This window comes from Larus michahellis, chromosome 4 (assembly GCF_964199755.1).
Source record: "Larus michahellis chromosome 4, bLarMic1.1, whole genome shotgun sequence".
Classification (NCBI taxonomy): Eukaryota; Metazoa; Chordata; class Aves; order Charadriiformes; family Laridae; genus Larus; species Larus michahellis.
In genome coordinates this window covers 91,872,569-91,889,518 of record NC_133899.1, presented here as the reverse complement: position 1 = coordinate 91,889,518, position 16,950 = coordinate 91,872,569, and the positions used below count along the sequence as shown (strand labels likewise).

At 42.2% G+C, this 16,950-nt stretch overlaps 1 protein-coding gene across 2 annotated transcripts in view; it reads left to right on the top strand.

Annotated features, from left to right (window-relative positions):
* The window catches only part of ABTB2 (ankyrin repeat and BTB domain containing 2), a 153,524-nt gene that overhangs the window by 13,387 nt on the left and 123,187 nt on the right, over positions 1-16,950 (top strand). The window contains exon 1 of one of the 2 annotated variants that reach the window (XM_074586390.1): positions 1,856-3,061. The exons of the other annotated variant lie outside the window; for it this stretch is intronic. Coding sequence (XP_074442491.1) covers positions 2,197-3,061 — 865 coding nt within the window. The 5' untranslated portion in view covers positions 1,856-2,196. Of the gene's footprint in view, positions 1-1,855; positions 3,062-16,950 lie in introns of those variants that run through there. 2 annotated transcript variants of the gene reach the window in all.

The window sequence follows — 16,950 nt, the reverse complement described above, 5'->3', positions numbered from 1 at the left end:
GAATCAGTAATGCCTTGTCTTACATCCAGGTACTTACTTACCATGTGTGCTCTCAGCTGTGGCGTCTTTGCTGGGCTTGAAACTCTTCAAAATAGTGCTTGAGTCTGAAAAAACATGACAAAATAGCAGAGTTAGCTTTGATCTGTAAAATAACAGCCAAGGTATTGGAATTGTGTAGTAAAAATACTTATTTCTAAACTGACAGTGGAGCACGAATGAAGTGCTGAGTTACGATTTCCAAATAAATTGGAATGACCAGTGGGAGGTGTCCCTGCCCAGGGCAGGGGCTTGGAACTAGATGATCTTTAAGGTCCCTTCCAATCCAAACCATTCTGTGATTCCATGACTGTGAGAGAATTATGTCTGGTTTTATTAAACAACTTACGCTTCATGTTCGTGCTTTCATGGGGAGAAGCTATGAATTATAGTGGGAGTTAGATCTAAGAAAGATAAAAGAAGATGTAATGTTAAAAAAAAAAAAAAAGAAAGGCAGTTTTGAGGGTCAACTAGTGGGAAGTTAATATGGCCTGTTAAATATTTTGTCTTTTAGTATAAATGGAAGCGGCTCGTTCCTGTGAGCAGAAGCGCCTAAGTAAAAGATGTGATTTTTCGAGTATTTTATCTAAATCTAATAGTTGTTCTGACATATTTTTTCACTGACACTAAGCAGTGTGTATACCGCAGTACAAAACAAGATCCTGTTTTTGAAGTAGGAGATCTCTTGTACCGCAGACAGGAGAAAAGTCTGTGGAACAGTGAATTCCCAGCTGTGCGAAGAGGTGGTCAATGGCAACCGCTGCCCGAAGGGTTTGTTAGCTCTGGCCTTCGCAGGAAAGCTGTGCCCTGGGTCCCGTTATGTGCAAAGGTGACCCTTCTGCTTCCTCTGCTGCAAGGCAAAGTGTCACAGGCTGAGAACAGGTTGCTGCTCCACGAGTGGAACTAGGAAATATCTACCTTCAGAGTTTTAAATGCACCTTCCTAACAAAAAAAAAAAAAAGGTGCAAAGTGTTTGATGCGTTCGTTATTGCCTTGTGAAGTGGGTGTCATTGCAGTCAGCCCACTGTTACAAATTTAGACAACTTCTAAGTGAAACCTTTTGCCTCGTACAGTCGAAAGACAAGAGGACGTGACGCTGGGTGGTTTTGATTGGAATCTGTTTAGTTTGAGGGATGAAGAAAACACAAATACTCTGCGAGAGAACGAGAAATGCCGGCCGGGCTGTCCCAAGCGAAGGCGGAGAGAACCGTTCCCCCCCAACCAAAACGATTCTATGATTCTTCGCGGTAATTAGCGGTTTAATGTTAATAAGGTCCCGCTCCCGGTGCGGCCGACAGGGGGCGCCCTCGGCCCGCGCTTCCCGCCCGGGCGGGCCCATGGGTGATGCGGAGGGAGGGGAGAGACAACACAGACCCCTCGGTTTCCTGCCCGGCTCCCGGTTCAAGGTCACGGCTGTGTAAACCGCCGCACAAAGGCTCCTTTCAGGAGCCGCCGCCCCGGCTTCGCCGCCGCCAGCACAATCCTCCATTCAGGCGCTGACCCCCGCGGGGACCAGGCGTGCGCGACCCTCGCCCCGGGGAGCCGTCACACCGCCCAGCCCGGTGGTGCGCCGTTCCCGAGGGCTGGGCAGGGCGGGAAGCCACCCTGAGCAAGCGGGGCCAGCGGCGGCCGAGCCCTCCTTGCCCCCCCCCCGCGGCCCCGCAAACCGGCGGAGCGGCCCGGCCGTCCTCGCCTCGCCCCGCCCCACGCTATTTGCATACGAGCCCGCCCCAAATCGCCTTTCATTGGCGGAGGCGCTCTGGGTCGGCGCCGCTGATTGGTGTTGCTCCCCGCAGCTCATTTGCATGCGGCGGGGGCGGGGCGGCCGGCAGACCTGCGGCGGAGAAGTTGAGTCGGAGCCGCCGCGAAGTGTCCCGCCGAGCGGCCCCGCGACCTGCCGGGGCTCGCCACCGCCAACCCGGGCTCGCCACCGCCAGCCGGCCCTCCCCAGGCACGCAGATGGCTGAGCGCAGCTTCCCCACGGGATGGAGGTAGCCGACCCTCGGCGGAGCCGGCGTGCGGGGAGGGCTCCTTCCCGCCGTGCTGCAAATCCTCCCGCGCCGCTGGTGGGGCAGGCGGCTCTGGCTCGGTAGGCGCAGGAGGGATCTGTGCCAGCTTCACCTTTCGTGCTCGTTGCGGTTGGCTTGACCCGTCTTTCCTATGGCTGGGATATACAGCTCTACTCTGAAGACCCTGGAGGATTTAACTTTGGACTCTGGTTATGGGGCAGGGGATTCCTGCAGGTCCCTTAGTCTCTCTTCTTCCAAGTCCAACTCCCAAGCCTTCACCTCTTCTCAGCACAGAGGCAACTGGTGGTACTACTCGGGCTCCATGAACAGTAGGAACAACAGCTGGGATACCGTGAACACTGTTCTGCCGGAAGACCCTGAGGTTGCAGATATCTTTTCCAAGTGTCCTAAGCTGCCGGATCTAGAGGAATACCCTTGGACTGATGAAGACATTGGAAAAATACTCAGAAAAGGGAAGGGAGATGGCAATACCAGAACCTTTTCTCAGGAAGCTGTCAGGCGGCTCTCGCAGTTGCTGAGGCGCGCCTTGATCAGGATCTCCAGGGAAGCTCAGCGTCTCAGCGTGATGCACTCCAAGTGCACCAGGTTTGAGGTGCAGAGCGCTATCAAGCTCATCCAGAGCTGGTCGTTGTCAGAAAGCTGTGTCTTGGCGACTGTCAAGGCGCTCTCTCTGTACAGCATGAGTGCTGGAGATGGACTGAGGAAAGGTAAATCAGCCAGATGCGGCCTCACCTTTTCAGTGGGGAGGTTTTTCAGGTGGATGGTGGACACTAGGATCTCAGTTAGGATCCATGAATACGCAGCCATCTCTTTAACTGCTTGCATGGAAAACCTCGTAGAAGAGATTAAGGCTAGGGTTTTGGCAAGTCAGAGCCCAGATGGTGGAGGAGGGGAGATCTCAGCTGAAATCCTGGAGATGGTTATCAACAATGATGCTGAACTTTGGGGAGTGTTGCAACCTTACGAGCACCTCATCTGTGGGAAAAACGCTAATGGTAAGATCTGTCTTTTATGATCGCTCATCTTCATACCAGCAAGCTTTACAGTAAAATTGCTGATTTTTGTGGACTGGGGTTTTTTTGGTTTTTCTTTTCATTTGAATTGCATCTTGGTCGTGGTTTGTGTGTGCGTAAAGCAGACGTGATGGTTTTACCAGGCAAGAATGATCCTGCTATATTCTTAAGATGTAACAATTTATAAAAGGTGCAATGGCTGTGGGAAACCAAGCCCTGTTGTCCTAACAAATGTCTCCTGACTTTCTACCAGCTGCTGTTTTGAGCATTTTTACTATAACTGGCGTGTAAATGTGCTTTTCTGTAACCATAAGATGAAATGTGCTTTACAAGCTGCTTTTCAGAAAAATACCACTATAGTTTTTAAACAAAATTTACATTATAGTGAGTATCTTGCAGTTTTATCTTAAGGATGCTATTCCCACATACAGCCTGGAGAGGGAAAACAACATTATTATTTTTTTTTTTTCCCTTTGCGGTAGTAAAATTCAGTTTCTGTGCAAAAACTTACAGCTGTGTGTTACTTAGACTTCCTTCTAGTTTAGCAGAAACCTGTGTTGTAATTGCATTCCTGCAATAAACAAGAGCTTGCGCTTGGCTTGCCAAAGCAAGTATGTAGGATGGTGCCTCAGTAATGAGAATAACATAGCATTAAGGTACTTACCTCTGTAATTTGGTTAGAAAGTAGACTTTTTGAATGGTTAAGCAAATAAGCAGATAGAGGAATGTTGGCGTCTTCCTGTGAGACTGAGGAGCAGCAGTTTGAAAAGCTTAAGTCATGACAGTTCTGTTAAGAAGCTGCACTGTTTATTTTGCATTGTCACACTGAGTACCACCATATTTTTCCATGGAAAACTTAGTTTTCTAAATTGAATGTTTCTCTATTCTGTGTACCACACTGTTTCTTGACTTTTGCTGGCCTCACCGTTACAGTCAGATATTCGATGCCTAATATCTTTCTGATTTAACTCTTTATAAAACCGAGTGGCTCCATCCTCTTCAAAAGGTAATCTCATAACGAGAGTCAAGTAAAGAAGCGGATTTTCTCTGTGGAAAAAATGTACCATAGGTGAATGTTAGTAATGAAACGCTTTGTCAGAGAAGGGCTGGCTCAATTTTTGCTCCTTGGGTGCATTGATTTCCTGCAGTTATCCTATACCAAAGCAATAATGTCATGATTCAGATCACCAGTAGATAGGTGCCGTGACTGTCCCCATTGGGTCATCCCCGTTCAAATTACAATGTACGAGGGTGCCTGCTGTTGCTGTGCTCACAAAACCTCTCCTGTGCACTCTGTCTGCCCTCTGTCCACCGACAGTGTTACTAAATGTATGTGAAATAAATGTGAGGAGCCCTTTGGGATGTGCTCTTGGCACTGGTACAAGACATAACTGTAACTTTAAAAGTCAAATGTAGATGCTGACCTTTTTAACTAAAGCTCTTAGATGGAAGACTATAAAGGTATGAGGATGTCTTGTCCTCTGCCAAAACACTTACCATAATTCTTGGTGTACCGTGGGAGCATTTGTCACTGGATCCAAAAAGAGGACTCTGTTTCCTCTCTTGTTCCTTATTTAGGGAAGCTGGAGTAAAATACTGTGGTTTGGTAAAGTCAAACATGTGCTTCAGCTGCTCTCTGCTCAGTGCTTCTGCCACACAGGTTCTGTGTGTAAAATGGAGAGGAAGAGTCAGTCCCTCACAGAGCTTTATTTTTTTTTTTCTTTTTCTTAAGAGAAATCTCCTCGGAAAATTTGCAATGAATGAATGGAAGCTGGTGTTCAATGGAAACATGAGTGACTGTGCAGGGAAATGCTTATAAATATTCAAAACACCAAATGGTCAGTTATGATAACGCTTGCATAGTGCAGTACCGACCAGTCGCTGGCCACAGAAGGATTGGCTTCTGTTGCCTCTTTTGTTGTTCGTGTCTTTCAGATCAATGCTGTCAATAATTGAATGCATTTTTTAAGTCTGAAAATTGAATAAAACTGCACATGAAGGTATCCTGCGATTTCCTGTGACAGTCTGTCACTGGTATTTTACCTGACACAAGTCAGTGAATCTTCTAAATGGCTTTTCTTGCAGTTGTAAGACCACAAATGGTTTTATACGGATGCAAAAAAGCTTGAAATAACTTCTTTATTCTTCTCCCTGTAGGAATTGTAAATTAGTAGCATTCAGATCATTCTCCGCAGTGCTTTCAAATGATCTTGTCTTTTACATTAATTTAAATGTGAGGTAGATCTAGTGGTAAAATAACTGGATTTATTCCAGTATAAAGAACAGGATAACTTGCTTTACTGTCATTTTTGTTTCTTTTCTAGTAAGAGCATTTTAATGGAGTACTTGTAAATTGTGAACTTGGTGTCTGTTTGTTGGGTTTTGTTTTATAGCACTGAGTTTGATGTTAGAGATAAAAAGCACTTAGAGGTTACGTTTTAGCTCCAGTCAAGCATTGCAATCTCTGGATGAAATCCACGGCAGCATACTATGCGGAAGATTGCACTGGATTATCATAATGGACCTTTCTGGCATTATGATCTATTGAATACCATTTTTGTTATTAGATCAGGATAGCATGCTTCTTTGGAGTCTAAGAAACAATAAGTAAATACATAAATCTTGGTAAATTCTCAAGAGACTGGGGTTTACACCAGTATTTCTTCAGTGAGTAATCTCCCATCAAAGACAGTAGTCCACTGTTCTTAAGGCTTTGGAATCTGAAACCTTAATATTCTGTATTGTAACAAACATGCTTTAGACAACACCTGGTGTGTGAAAGGTAAAGTTTAAAACTCCATAAATGCTTAAGGGGAATTTGAATATTATTTTAAAATAAATAATAATCTGTGGTTTATTTAGTTATTCACCCTTTCTGTGAAGCTGTTCTTTAATCAACTCTTTGCTGCTTCTATGAGGCATTTTCCACTGTTAGCGTGAGTTGTGACTTCATGCTTGGGACTCGGTCTCTCTGCTTGGGAAGGCAGAATGTCATCTGAGCTTGTGGCCATAAGGAGTTCTGTAAAACTCTCCAGGTGTGTTAATGTCTCCCAGGGCGAAGTCTTTTTAGACCAGGTCTAGGTGGGATGTTGCAAAAATAATGCAACGCAAGCTGGGAAGAAAATGAAACAGAAGCAGCAAAAATTATAAGCAGCTACTGAACAACATAGCTACTGGAAGGTAAAAAAAAAAAAAGAAATTGTGTAAATTGGAATATATGTTTTATTTTCTATTTTTAATTAGATGGAGATATACGATAATATTGGTTTGATACAGCTAAAGTAGAGAATGCATCTGGTAGTTTCACAGGGATTTTAAGACATGCCGATCTGGAATGTTAAGAGTCTATTAATTTAAAATGTTTGTTGCGAGATAAGGAGAAATATGAATTTACCTTGGAAATAGGAAATCTTTTACTTGATGTTCCTGTGTTTGACTTGTGCATGGTTCATTAGACTCTGAACTGTCAGCACTGCAAATACGTTTTGATATTATTGCCTTATTAACTACAGCCCTTATGTTGTACTTAACTATCTGGTTATTGCTGAACACTCCTGCGACAGCCAATACACCTGCTGTGCTATTTAATGCATCAGCACATCCTGGTGTTCTGTGGATATAAGTGTTGACAGATGTTTTTGCAAAAAAAAAAAAAAAAAAAAAGGAGGGGGGGAGATTTAGCTTGGTAGCACTGTTTCTTCACATATCTCTTGGCCTAAACACTTGAAGTTCTTTGTGGATGAACTAATGCACAAATTAGCCTGTTGATTTGCTCAGCTGATGAGTAGTTGAAACAGTCCGAAATAAGCTCTACTTGTGCCTTGAGATATTTTTCTTAGAAAAGGTTTGGGGGGGGAGGAAAATGCGTAACGTTTCCTCACAGGGGGAGGGAATGATTTGGACTCATCTGGATGAATTTTCTTCTCTCGGATACTAAACGCTGCAGCACACCCTACCAAACAGCAAGCATGGACTTTGGATTTAGTATTACCGCACTAATATAGGTTAAAAATTATAACTGATTTTAACATTGAGGGCTTTTAGTACTATGCCATTATAAAAATTCCTTTTTATAGTTATCAAAATGGTCTGAAATAACTTTTTTATTTCAATGAGTCCTGATATTGTAATGAAATCCAGTATGGACAAAAATATTTATACAACATTTAAATAAATAAAGTGCCCTTTTGTTGTCCGAACTGAACAAACTGGTGTGCTCATGAAGAGCCTCATCAATTTTAATAAGCGGTCAGCTTCACAGCAATTCAGGGGAAAAACTGCGTGTTGGAAGGGGTGCATTTTGGGGAAGAGAGTCGCAAATGAAATCAGTAAACTAAGGTGAGAAGGTACATAAGGCTAGTACAGCAGTATCACAGGTGGTTTGCAAATCATTAATAAAATAACACCTCTGTCTCCTGTGCTGTCGTACCTGACACAGGAGTTTGAAGCAGCGTTGCTTACTGGGGATTCCTGGGCAGGAATACGATAGACCAACACGCGCATTTCCGTGTTAGGTGAGTGGGTCATAGCTATGATCCTGTTCAAACTCTGGCTTCGTTCACCTCTGCACAAATGTACACCCTTTGTGCTTCTACTCCTACATGTTCAAGAACTTGGATTTATATCCATGAACCCGCAGGGACAAATTCTTTAAGCCTAAACGTTAGTGCTTGTATATACATGCTCACCTCTCCTACAAATGCAAACCACTGGATGCACAATTAAAAATACAAGCATCTGTAGATACATATCTTGCTTGTGTTAAAGGGCAGCTCAAGTAAAGCTAGAATGCCTGGTTTTTTTTCCCTTATAGTGGGCTTTATGTGTGTGTATATATATTTTATTTAGTGATAGTAAAGGAAAACTTCATTAATGATGTAATAGTGCTGTCTTAAATGAATCCTTCAAATTGCTGATATTCCACCACGGTAATAAAATTTGTGTCCTTTCAATTAAAGAGCACTCTCTCAGTGAATAACTACTAGCAGTAAATAGTGATATTTGGATTTCAAGTGGGATGGGTGTCGGTGACAGCATATCTGTGTGAAACTGAGGAGCTAGGCCTGTGAAGAAGGAACGTCTTGGAAAGAAAAGTCTGTGATCTGTTGTGTCGAGGCTGAAGTCTGTTGTTACTGCTAAAGCCAGGGGTTTGAACTGAGCAAACACTGTTGAGGTCAGGACAGAATTTTATCCTTGGTACGTAAAATCCTAAGTTTTTAGGGTAATAGGGTTTGGTTTTGTTTTCAATTTATTTTTCAGGTGAACAATCAAGCTGCTTTAGCTCAAAGTTTACCTGTGCAATATTTGGATATTTGGGGTGCTCTTGTTTTTTTTTTGTGTGTGTGTATGCAGAAAATGAGGAATGAGCTTTGTTCATTTTCTTAATCACAAAATACGATATGGTTGATGTACCTGTTTTCTGATATTGCAAAAATTGAAATTAAATTGTCTCATTTCCAGTTAGGAGATCTTGCAGCATACAGTCAGCTAATCTTTCTGAACTGAGCCACCAGAGTGGTTTTTTTCATGTATCCCATCTAATTTCTCATGTGATTTGAAACCTAAACTCATCTGATCTGGGGAGAATTGATGGTTGTCAGTGAATCTCCCTAACTGATTTCTAGCATTAAAAATTGCCTTCTCTTTCTTGAGATCAGCACTCGCCCAGTGCATGGATGTTGTATATATTCTGGCTGTTTTGAAGTCTTACTCCTCTGTAATTTCGGGCTATTCCAAAACTGATTGCAATAGTAACATAGGGTGGCAGTGAATTTTTGAATGAATTTTGTTTTGATAGTGCGGTGGAGATGAAAGATCTTTTTACACCGAAAAATCTTGCTTGGTTATTAATGTTATTATAATGTTTTCATGTTGTAATCATTTATTTCTGCTCCTGTACCTGGTATGATTCAGTTAGTCTAGTTAACTGTCCATTTAGAGCTTCCTTCCTTATCTGTTTGATTTTTTTCTGTCCCTTTCCCTAGCTTGGAGTTGTAACGCATGGGTATGCAACGCTGCAAGAGAAGTGTTTAAGCTTCTAAAGCCCTTTGTCATGTGAAATGTTAAGAAGTACATAGTTATTTACAACAGACTTTGTAAAATTCACTTATTACACAATTACCAAATTGCAAAGGGGCATGGGCTTAGGACTTGAGCACTTGAGTGACCTCAGAAAGAACTGAAGCTCAAGGTGCCCGTTTGGACTTGTGAGCTTAAACCCAAGATCTCAATATTGAACTAGAAGTGAGTTCATTTTTAAAGAGAACTCATCTTACAGCAACGCAAGAAAATGGAAAAAATAAGGCCAGCCAAAGGTAATATTAATCCTGTGACTTTCACTAAATTGATAGGTTGTCCTTTCTTAAAGTGAAATGAACAAGTGTTTATCTTGAGCAATTTGTCCATTGTGCCAGCAGAATTCAAAGGAAGAGAAACAGAGGCTTCTGAACACAACAAGACGACTATATACTTAGAAGTGTCCAGCAAATCCCTCAGCAATCTTTATTCTTCTGAATGTTTGGGAACAAGATCAAAATAATTCTTCGTTTACATTTTAGCTGTCATTTTGCATTTAGTCAATCCTAAGCTTTTCAAGTCAATATGTGTGGTCCTTACTGTAAACGTTTTCACATCGTTACATGCTTGGGAGTCCTTCTTTTGCACTCTTACACCCTGGACATGAAGAAAACCTCTCTCATTGACCAAATTCTACTCTACCAGTTACTCAACATAAGAAAATGTCCATTTGCTCACATTAAACTAAGAATTCAGGCTGATGGACAAAGGAATAACAGTGATCAGTTGTGATGCTCTTCTTGTTTTAATGGGATTAATTTACATGTTATTTTGAACAGAAGTGCCTAACGCAACATTTGGTTAAATCTAAGCAAGCCAGAGGCAGCGGTAAAACCAGTACCATGGTGGCATCTTAGAATCATAGGATGGTTAGAGTTGGAAGGGACCTTAAAGATCATCTCATCCAATGCCCTGCCAAGGGCAGGGACACCTCCCACTAGACCAGGTTGCTCCAAGCCCCGTCCAACCTGGCCTTGAAAACTACATTAAAAAAAAAATAAAATCGCTGGACCTTGTTGAGAGCATCTAAGTCAATTTAAGGATTCCAAGTTGTGCCTTTTTGAGGGGGGAGAGCCTTTTAAATGGAGTCTTCTTGTTGGCAGCGTGGGCCTTATCACAAGAAAGCAGTAACAGAAAGAGGAAAAGATGGACAAATGCTGAAAGGTTTGTTCCTTTCATGCAAACACATCCAGGCTTGCCTTCTGACTTAGGTCACCAACCAAGCTGGAAGGATGAGCGCGTTCTGGTCCTTAGGAAAAGGTTTGGCGGCAGCGGGTGTGACTTGGTATGCTTGGCTGGCAACTGGGGCGAGGAGAGGCCAGCGCTGGGAGAGGCCAGCGCTGGGCAGGGCACGGCGGAGGGCTGGTTGTCAACCTGTAATTAAAGTGTCTGCCTGCAGCCTGTAGGGTGGTGGCTGAGGCTTTTCTGAGCGTGGAAGATGTGGGAGAGAATTAATGGCGTGAAAGGAACTTGAGGGAAGGGTATGCCATAACTGCTAGGGAAACTGAGGATCAGTCCTTTCAATTCAAATTAAATGGAATTCTGAGCTATAAAATCCTTGTCTATTAAAACCTACTTGCTTATGTGTTACTTGCAGAATTGTAAACTTCCTCCTCATCTGCTCCAAACCTGTTACTTAATGATGTGATTTCATTAACTATAGTCTAGCTGATGTCCTTTGTGGTGGTCCTCTAGGAGGTAGTTGTTTAGATTGGTCTTTACTGTGATCTTAACACGAAACACTTCTTTGAAGTAGACATTCAAGGAAGCCGGGGTTGTGGACTGTGACCTGTGAGAATCATTAAATCGGGTCACAGGGATTGCTGTGAATATACTTGCCTTCTTCCTGTTGACCAAGCGAAAACTGTCCAATGTTCTTCGTATGGGTTTGACCCAGGCAACTCATAGATTAGTTGTAAGCCTGAACACTTGTCCGTCTTGTTCTGGTTGTTTAATTATAACACCTGGAACATTTCTTTCTGAAAACTTGTTTGATGTTCACCAGGCAACTTAACCTGCTTCGTGTCTGAATTGAGCAAAATAGCAGCTTCTGGAGGATGCTGCAAGGTTTCACTCAGTCATCTGTGGAAAGTGCTTTCAGGCTGTGGAGTGATTGGGATGGTAGAAGGCAAAGCATCTTCATCATCTTGGGTCAGTCTGCATCATTCATGTATTTGGTGTGAGGCTTTCTCTCTACGCTAACTGTGCCGTCTTCCACTGAGAATACGCGTCTCCATTTGTTTGCTTATCTTATGCACAAGTAGCAAGTCGGCTATTTGTCAGGCTGCTGGATTAGCGCAAGCGAAATTGAAGTCTAAACCCTGATTATTTTTTTTAATTTTTACTTTATTAAAAAAAAAAATTTAGAAGAAAGCTAGAGAAGTTTCCAAGTGACCAAAGCAATGCTTTTTTGTAGTGCTAGAGTGCCACAGCAGTCTATCAGGAGACTGCATTTGGCTCTCCCCGTCTGAAAAATGAAAACGTCTTGACATAAGCAAAAAAAAGGAAAACTGTGGAAAATGTGCTTAAGTAATTGCTGTAGGTTTTGTGTAGTCACACCAAAATGCTTGAGATGATTAAGGGTATTTGTGGATAATCGTGGGCTGGAGACTAATAAACATTTCGGACCAGCTTTTCAGTTCGTGCATGTAGATTTATAACAACTGATAAATTTGCAACGGGGCTATGCAAGATCAAAGTAAATGTTGTTTATGGTACTTCAGGGATGAGAGGAAAAGAACACTACAGAAGACATAATCTGCTTGTCCCTTTCTTTAGTGTTTATAACATTACAGTCCATGTTGGATACTTCAGTTACTTTCATTTCTAGCCCAATCTGCAGTCTGTTGCCGGGGACCTGGAGAATAAAGAAGAAAAGATGACTGCATGTTTACGCTGGGACTTACAGATTAAAAAAAAAATAAGCATGCAGAGGCGTAATTATCTATTATTTTCTTGATCCTATATAGCTCTGCTTTTTTTCCTGATTAATTCCAAGATCACAGTGAATAGCTTTTCTTCTAATATTTATGTTTTATTGCTTGTGAATAAAGCACGCTACCCTTTCTGCTGAAGGGCAAGAACTGAATATTGGCAAACAGCTAGGGAATTAGGCCAGTTTTGCCTCATTCTTTCTTCAAACCGTTTTGGATTTTTTTGATGTTTTAATAGAGTTTAGTAGAAATCAATTTCTTGTTTGCTTGTTTTATTTAAATGATTACCCAGTACTCCATGCAGCACAGACTGATGGCAAAGCTAGTAAGTTAAAGCAAAAAACCAATTTTCCAGTTGCTTTTAGACAGTTCACTCATCTGTAACTTTGATTCCACTTGGATGATCTGCTGGTGATGCTGCACCTTCTTTTAACCGGACATAGTGTGTGTCTCAGCCTTCCCTGGTGGGCGAGGAAGAGGCGTCATGATGCTGCTGTGGCTTGTGAGGAAGAGGGACGCGAGCAGGGGTAGTGTTCCTGTGGTAGGTATGCATGCACCCAGGCAGAGGACAACCCTCTGCCTACCATTACACTGGAGCGTTGCCTTGAGAGGTCGTTTTGGAGTGTTTTATTGTGTGCTGAGTTTGTGAAGAATCGGTAATGCGAGCCATGAGAAACCTTAATGGACTGGTGCACGCTGTAAATTTGCCCTCAGAAGTGCTCATCTGTTTCCGCATCGCCAATGGTTGAGAGGTTTCCCTTTTTATTTCTTTTTCAGATTTTGTGTAATTTCCTGAGGTAATACCACAGTTCTAACCAAAATGTTGGGAAGGGATGTATGTTGTAATAATACAAGAGATAATATGTAATGAAATGTACTTCCTCTGTGGGGGTGATTCAGTTTCTGGTTAATTGCACGTTGAATTTCTGCTCTTTGGTTTGAATGTTATCTTCCTTCCACCCCCCACCCTGTTTTGCGCTCAACTTGCGCTGGCAGTTTTGTTTAGTCTAGAGATCATAAAAATCGCTCCAGAGTTGAAATGATAGTTTTATTATTGTCTTAGTATGGTTTCTAGTACTTTTAAGCTGTTATATCAAATTTATAAGGTGCCTTTGGATATTTTCACTAAAGTGTTAGTTTAACTTAGAGTGGGGGTGAAGAAAATGGAAAACTACATAATAATAGGCAGCCAAAACACAATATCTTTATTAGTTGCTTTTAATAAACCATTTCATTCTATTGTCAATATACATAGACTTCTAAAGCTTGTCTGTGGGCTAATTTTTTTTTCCAAGATGTGTTACGAAAAGTTCTCTGATGCTTTGGCAGTATACGTGGAAATTTCAGCTTGAGTGAGTATCACTTTTGTTTGAGTTTATAAGATACTTGAGGGTAAGATCATCAAGTAGGAAATTTGTCACAGTTGTTGTCAATGAATGGCTACTGAAAGCAAGCTGGGAATCCATGGGAGAAGTGCTGCTTACCTTTAAAGTTTAATCTTGCTGAAGTCAAAGGAATCATTTCCATTAGCTTTAATGGGTTTTGACTGGTGTCCAGAATAGAGTTGTGAATCTCTCAGTTCTGAATAATGCTTCTGCGCGATGTGGTGTAGGCAGAGAAAGGCAGAAAGTCAAGAAAATGGATTAGAGTTGTGAACTTGAGGGTGGCTAAAGCACAGTGTGTTTATTTACCAGCGCTGAGAGACCAGCGTGCTCCCTTATGGAGTAAAGCAGTGGCTTATGGATTTAGTCCATGATTCCTTACAATAGCAAAGGAATGATTTTTGCTTGTCAGAAAAGACTGGCTTCTTTCCGAAGCAGTTGCCTGGGCTCTTTCGCTGAAATCACTTGGATTGAGGCCACGTGTTTGTCTCGAGTGGTTTTGTTTTAGTACTTTGTAATAAATTTCAGGGCTTTACGCCTCAAGGTGGGAGAAGCTTTGATGGTGACCATTCATTCCATGGAAAACCTGGATGCTCTGTCCTGTGTGCTGGGGACGGGAGATATAAAGCTTCTGTACGATGAGGCAGTTTTGTAGCTGTGCTGGTGAGTGTGATGCGGGTGACTGGTGTGTTCTTGGTAATGTTATTCTTTGGAAAATGCGTGTCCTCCCCCCCCCCCCCCCCCATTCTCTCAGGGCAATGCCAGATGCAGTCTCTTATTAAAGCCGCTCCAGGAAGATTCACGTTTAACACTACATTTCCCGATGGAAAGCAGCACTGGAATTGTTTCGGGCACCTTTTCCCAGTGTATATAATCTCGGGTCTCGTATTTTTGCTGCAGACATGTGGAACTGCAGCTTTCATCACAGGTTATTTTGTGGGATGATCTATGCGCCGCACATCAATAAATTTGGGGAGGGGACTGTTTTGCTTTGTTTTTTAAACAGTCACAGTGACCTGTGACCTGCTGGAATCGAGTGATAAAACTGTGTGAATTTTCTCCTACCTTGCTGGCAGTTCGGAATATCGTTTTCCTTTTATAGTCTGATGATGTATATGTGAGGCTGTGCGAGGCTGTGTGATTGTGGGTTTTTATGTTCACTGCAGAAGGCCAGAGCTTCCCTAAGGCAAGCACGATTTATAAATTGAAATGAATATAATTTCTTAGCACGAGGGTAACTCTTCCTATATAGCCAAGGCTTAGATAATACATACGTTATGGAAGAAGATAGTAAATTGGCAGAGGGCATTTGGCCTACCACCATCTGCAGAGCCTGCACTCCAATTTTCTGCTGTTGCCATGGGCTGCAGACTCAGACAGGAAATCATGGTAGGATGGGAAAGGGTCCAAGATATACACAGCTAGTATAAGGTTTGCAGTTAAAAGAGAGTCAGAGAACAGGCTATCTGTTCTACCGAACAGGCAGTGCAAAGTAAAACTGGCTTGTGTGTGTGCGTGCGCACACACTTTAAATGTCTTTTTATATTTTATATGCTCATTTTTTAAAAGCTTGAATTTTTTCCATGTAAAGTAACGTGTAAAACTTCAAATGATTCATTTATATATGAGGGGCCTGATTCAGCCCTCACTTAACTGGCGGTGCTGGTCTGAAAGAAGAGTGAAGCGGTGGAGAATCGGGCCCCTGACATGTGTGAAGTGCCCATGCAGAGTTTTGTATTGACACGTCAAACGAAAGAGCGGCCCCCTGCCTCCACTTCTACCCCTGGACTCACCACTGCTTTGGGATTGGGATTTGGTTTTGGGGAACAAGGCCTGGGTTTGGTGTACCAGTCAAATATCTAGAGTCCAGAGTTTAGCCATAGGAGGCTCTGTGTTTAGAAAGCAATGCAGCTCTGCTAACCAGCTCTGGGTAGAACACAGGGTCAGAGTTATCAACGTCTTTTCTTGGAAATATAGGTTGAAATGGGGAATACTGGGGTGACTTGCTTTGGAGAGCAAACGGTTTTCTTATCTGTCAGTGAAAGTAAGCATTATAATTGCACCATTTGCAAAGCTTCCAGCGTGTCTAAAGAGTACCGTGCAACTGGTCAACTTATGCTCCCTGGACAGGTGATGGGAGAGAATTAATTTCTCCATTAGCTGCTAATTTAATTTTTCTATAGAAGATGCTTCTTAACTAAAAAATAACAACAAAACATCACCGAGTGTCATGCTAGTGACATGTTCTGGACTGAAAGCTCAGCAAAATTCTTGTGGCAAAAACCTGAACTAAAAGTTTTTCTCACAGGCCCATCTGGGGGTTTTTGATTCTGACTGAAGGGAACCATACAAGAGGGTGGTTTGTTCTCCAGGTATTTTCCAACCATAGCTTTTATTTGGCGGTAAGAACTGCTTCCTGCTTGCCTTAGTTGTGTATGTAGTCCCTTTTCAGCTGCATGGAAGAGTGGAACTGCAAACAGGAATAAGGTGAGGTCTGTGTCTTACAGTGCCAAACACTGCTGCATGCAGTGGTGATGGATCTGCCGGAATAAGACTGAAGCTACCAATTAATCCAATTTAGAAATCAAGTAACTTAGGTAGCATTTAACCCTGGGGCTGGGACCAGTGAGTGAGGCAGTCTATTTCATGACTCTGTATCTTCCAGTTACTGCTGCTTTTTTGTGTGTAATATAATCTCAAAAAGACTTGCTGATTTTTTTTTTTTTATTTTAAATAAAATCTGACTGGAGACAATTTTCAAATTGTGAACGGTCTCAGCCAAGCCATCTGCCTGAGTCTTCAGCAGCGCATTGTATTTCTGAAAAGCGTTCTAGCGAAATATCATCATTCTGAAAAAGTTTGAGCTGGTTCCACATTAAAAGAAGTGATCCAAAAAGCTGCTGCTGATTTACATGTGAACGTTGCCAAGTATTTCTCTGATGAGAGTATATAACAAAGAAGTGCTCAAGTGATTCAGTAAGGCTGATTTGAACAATCTGTGGTGGATTATAGCTCTGTCTGATATTCCACAATTGTGAGAAGCTACTGTCACTTGTATTTTCAATCTGTGTTTTGCTTAGAGGTACACAATCTTTTCTTGTCAAGTCCCTTGAGCCAGTTGTGGGGGGATGTACCATATTTCTTGCTTAAAAATATTCATGAATCTTGCATGGGCTCGCTTCATTGGACTTTGTCACCCATAGGGATTTCTAGAAGATGACAGAAAAGTTGTATTTGATTTGTCTTAATTAGGGATTGATAGGCAAATTCTAGTTTGACTTTTGGGTCTGAATATGGATATAAATTCAGAATCAGTTGCATTCCTAACCTTGCTGTTTTCTTAGCTGTTACTAAGGAGTTTGCTCAGTGAATATCTGTAAAAATGTACTTATTGTATAGGACCAGTTCATCTGAGGACACTTTTCTGTTGTTCAGGGGCAACAGGTTACTTCGTGCTTGTTATGTGATGAACAACATGAGC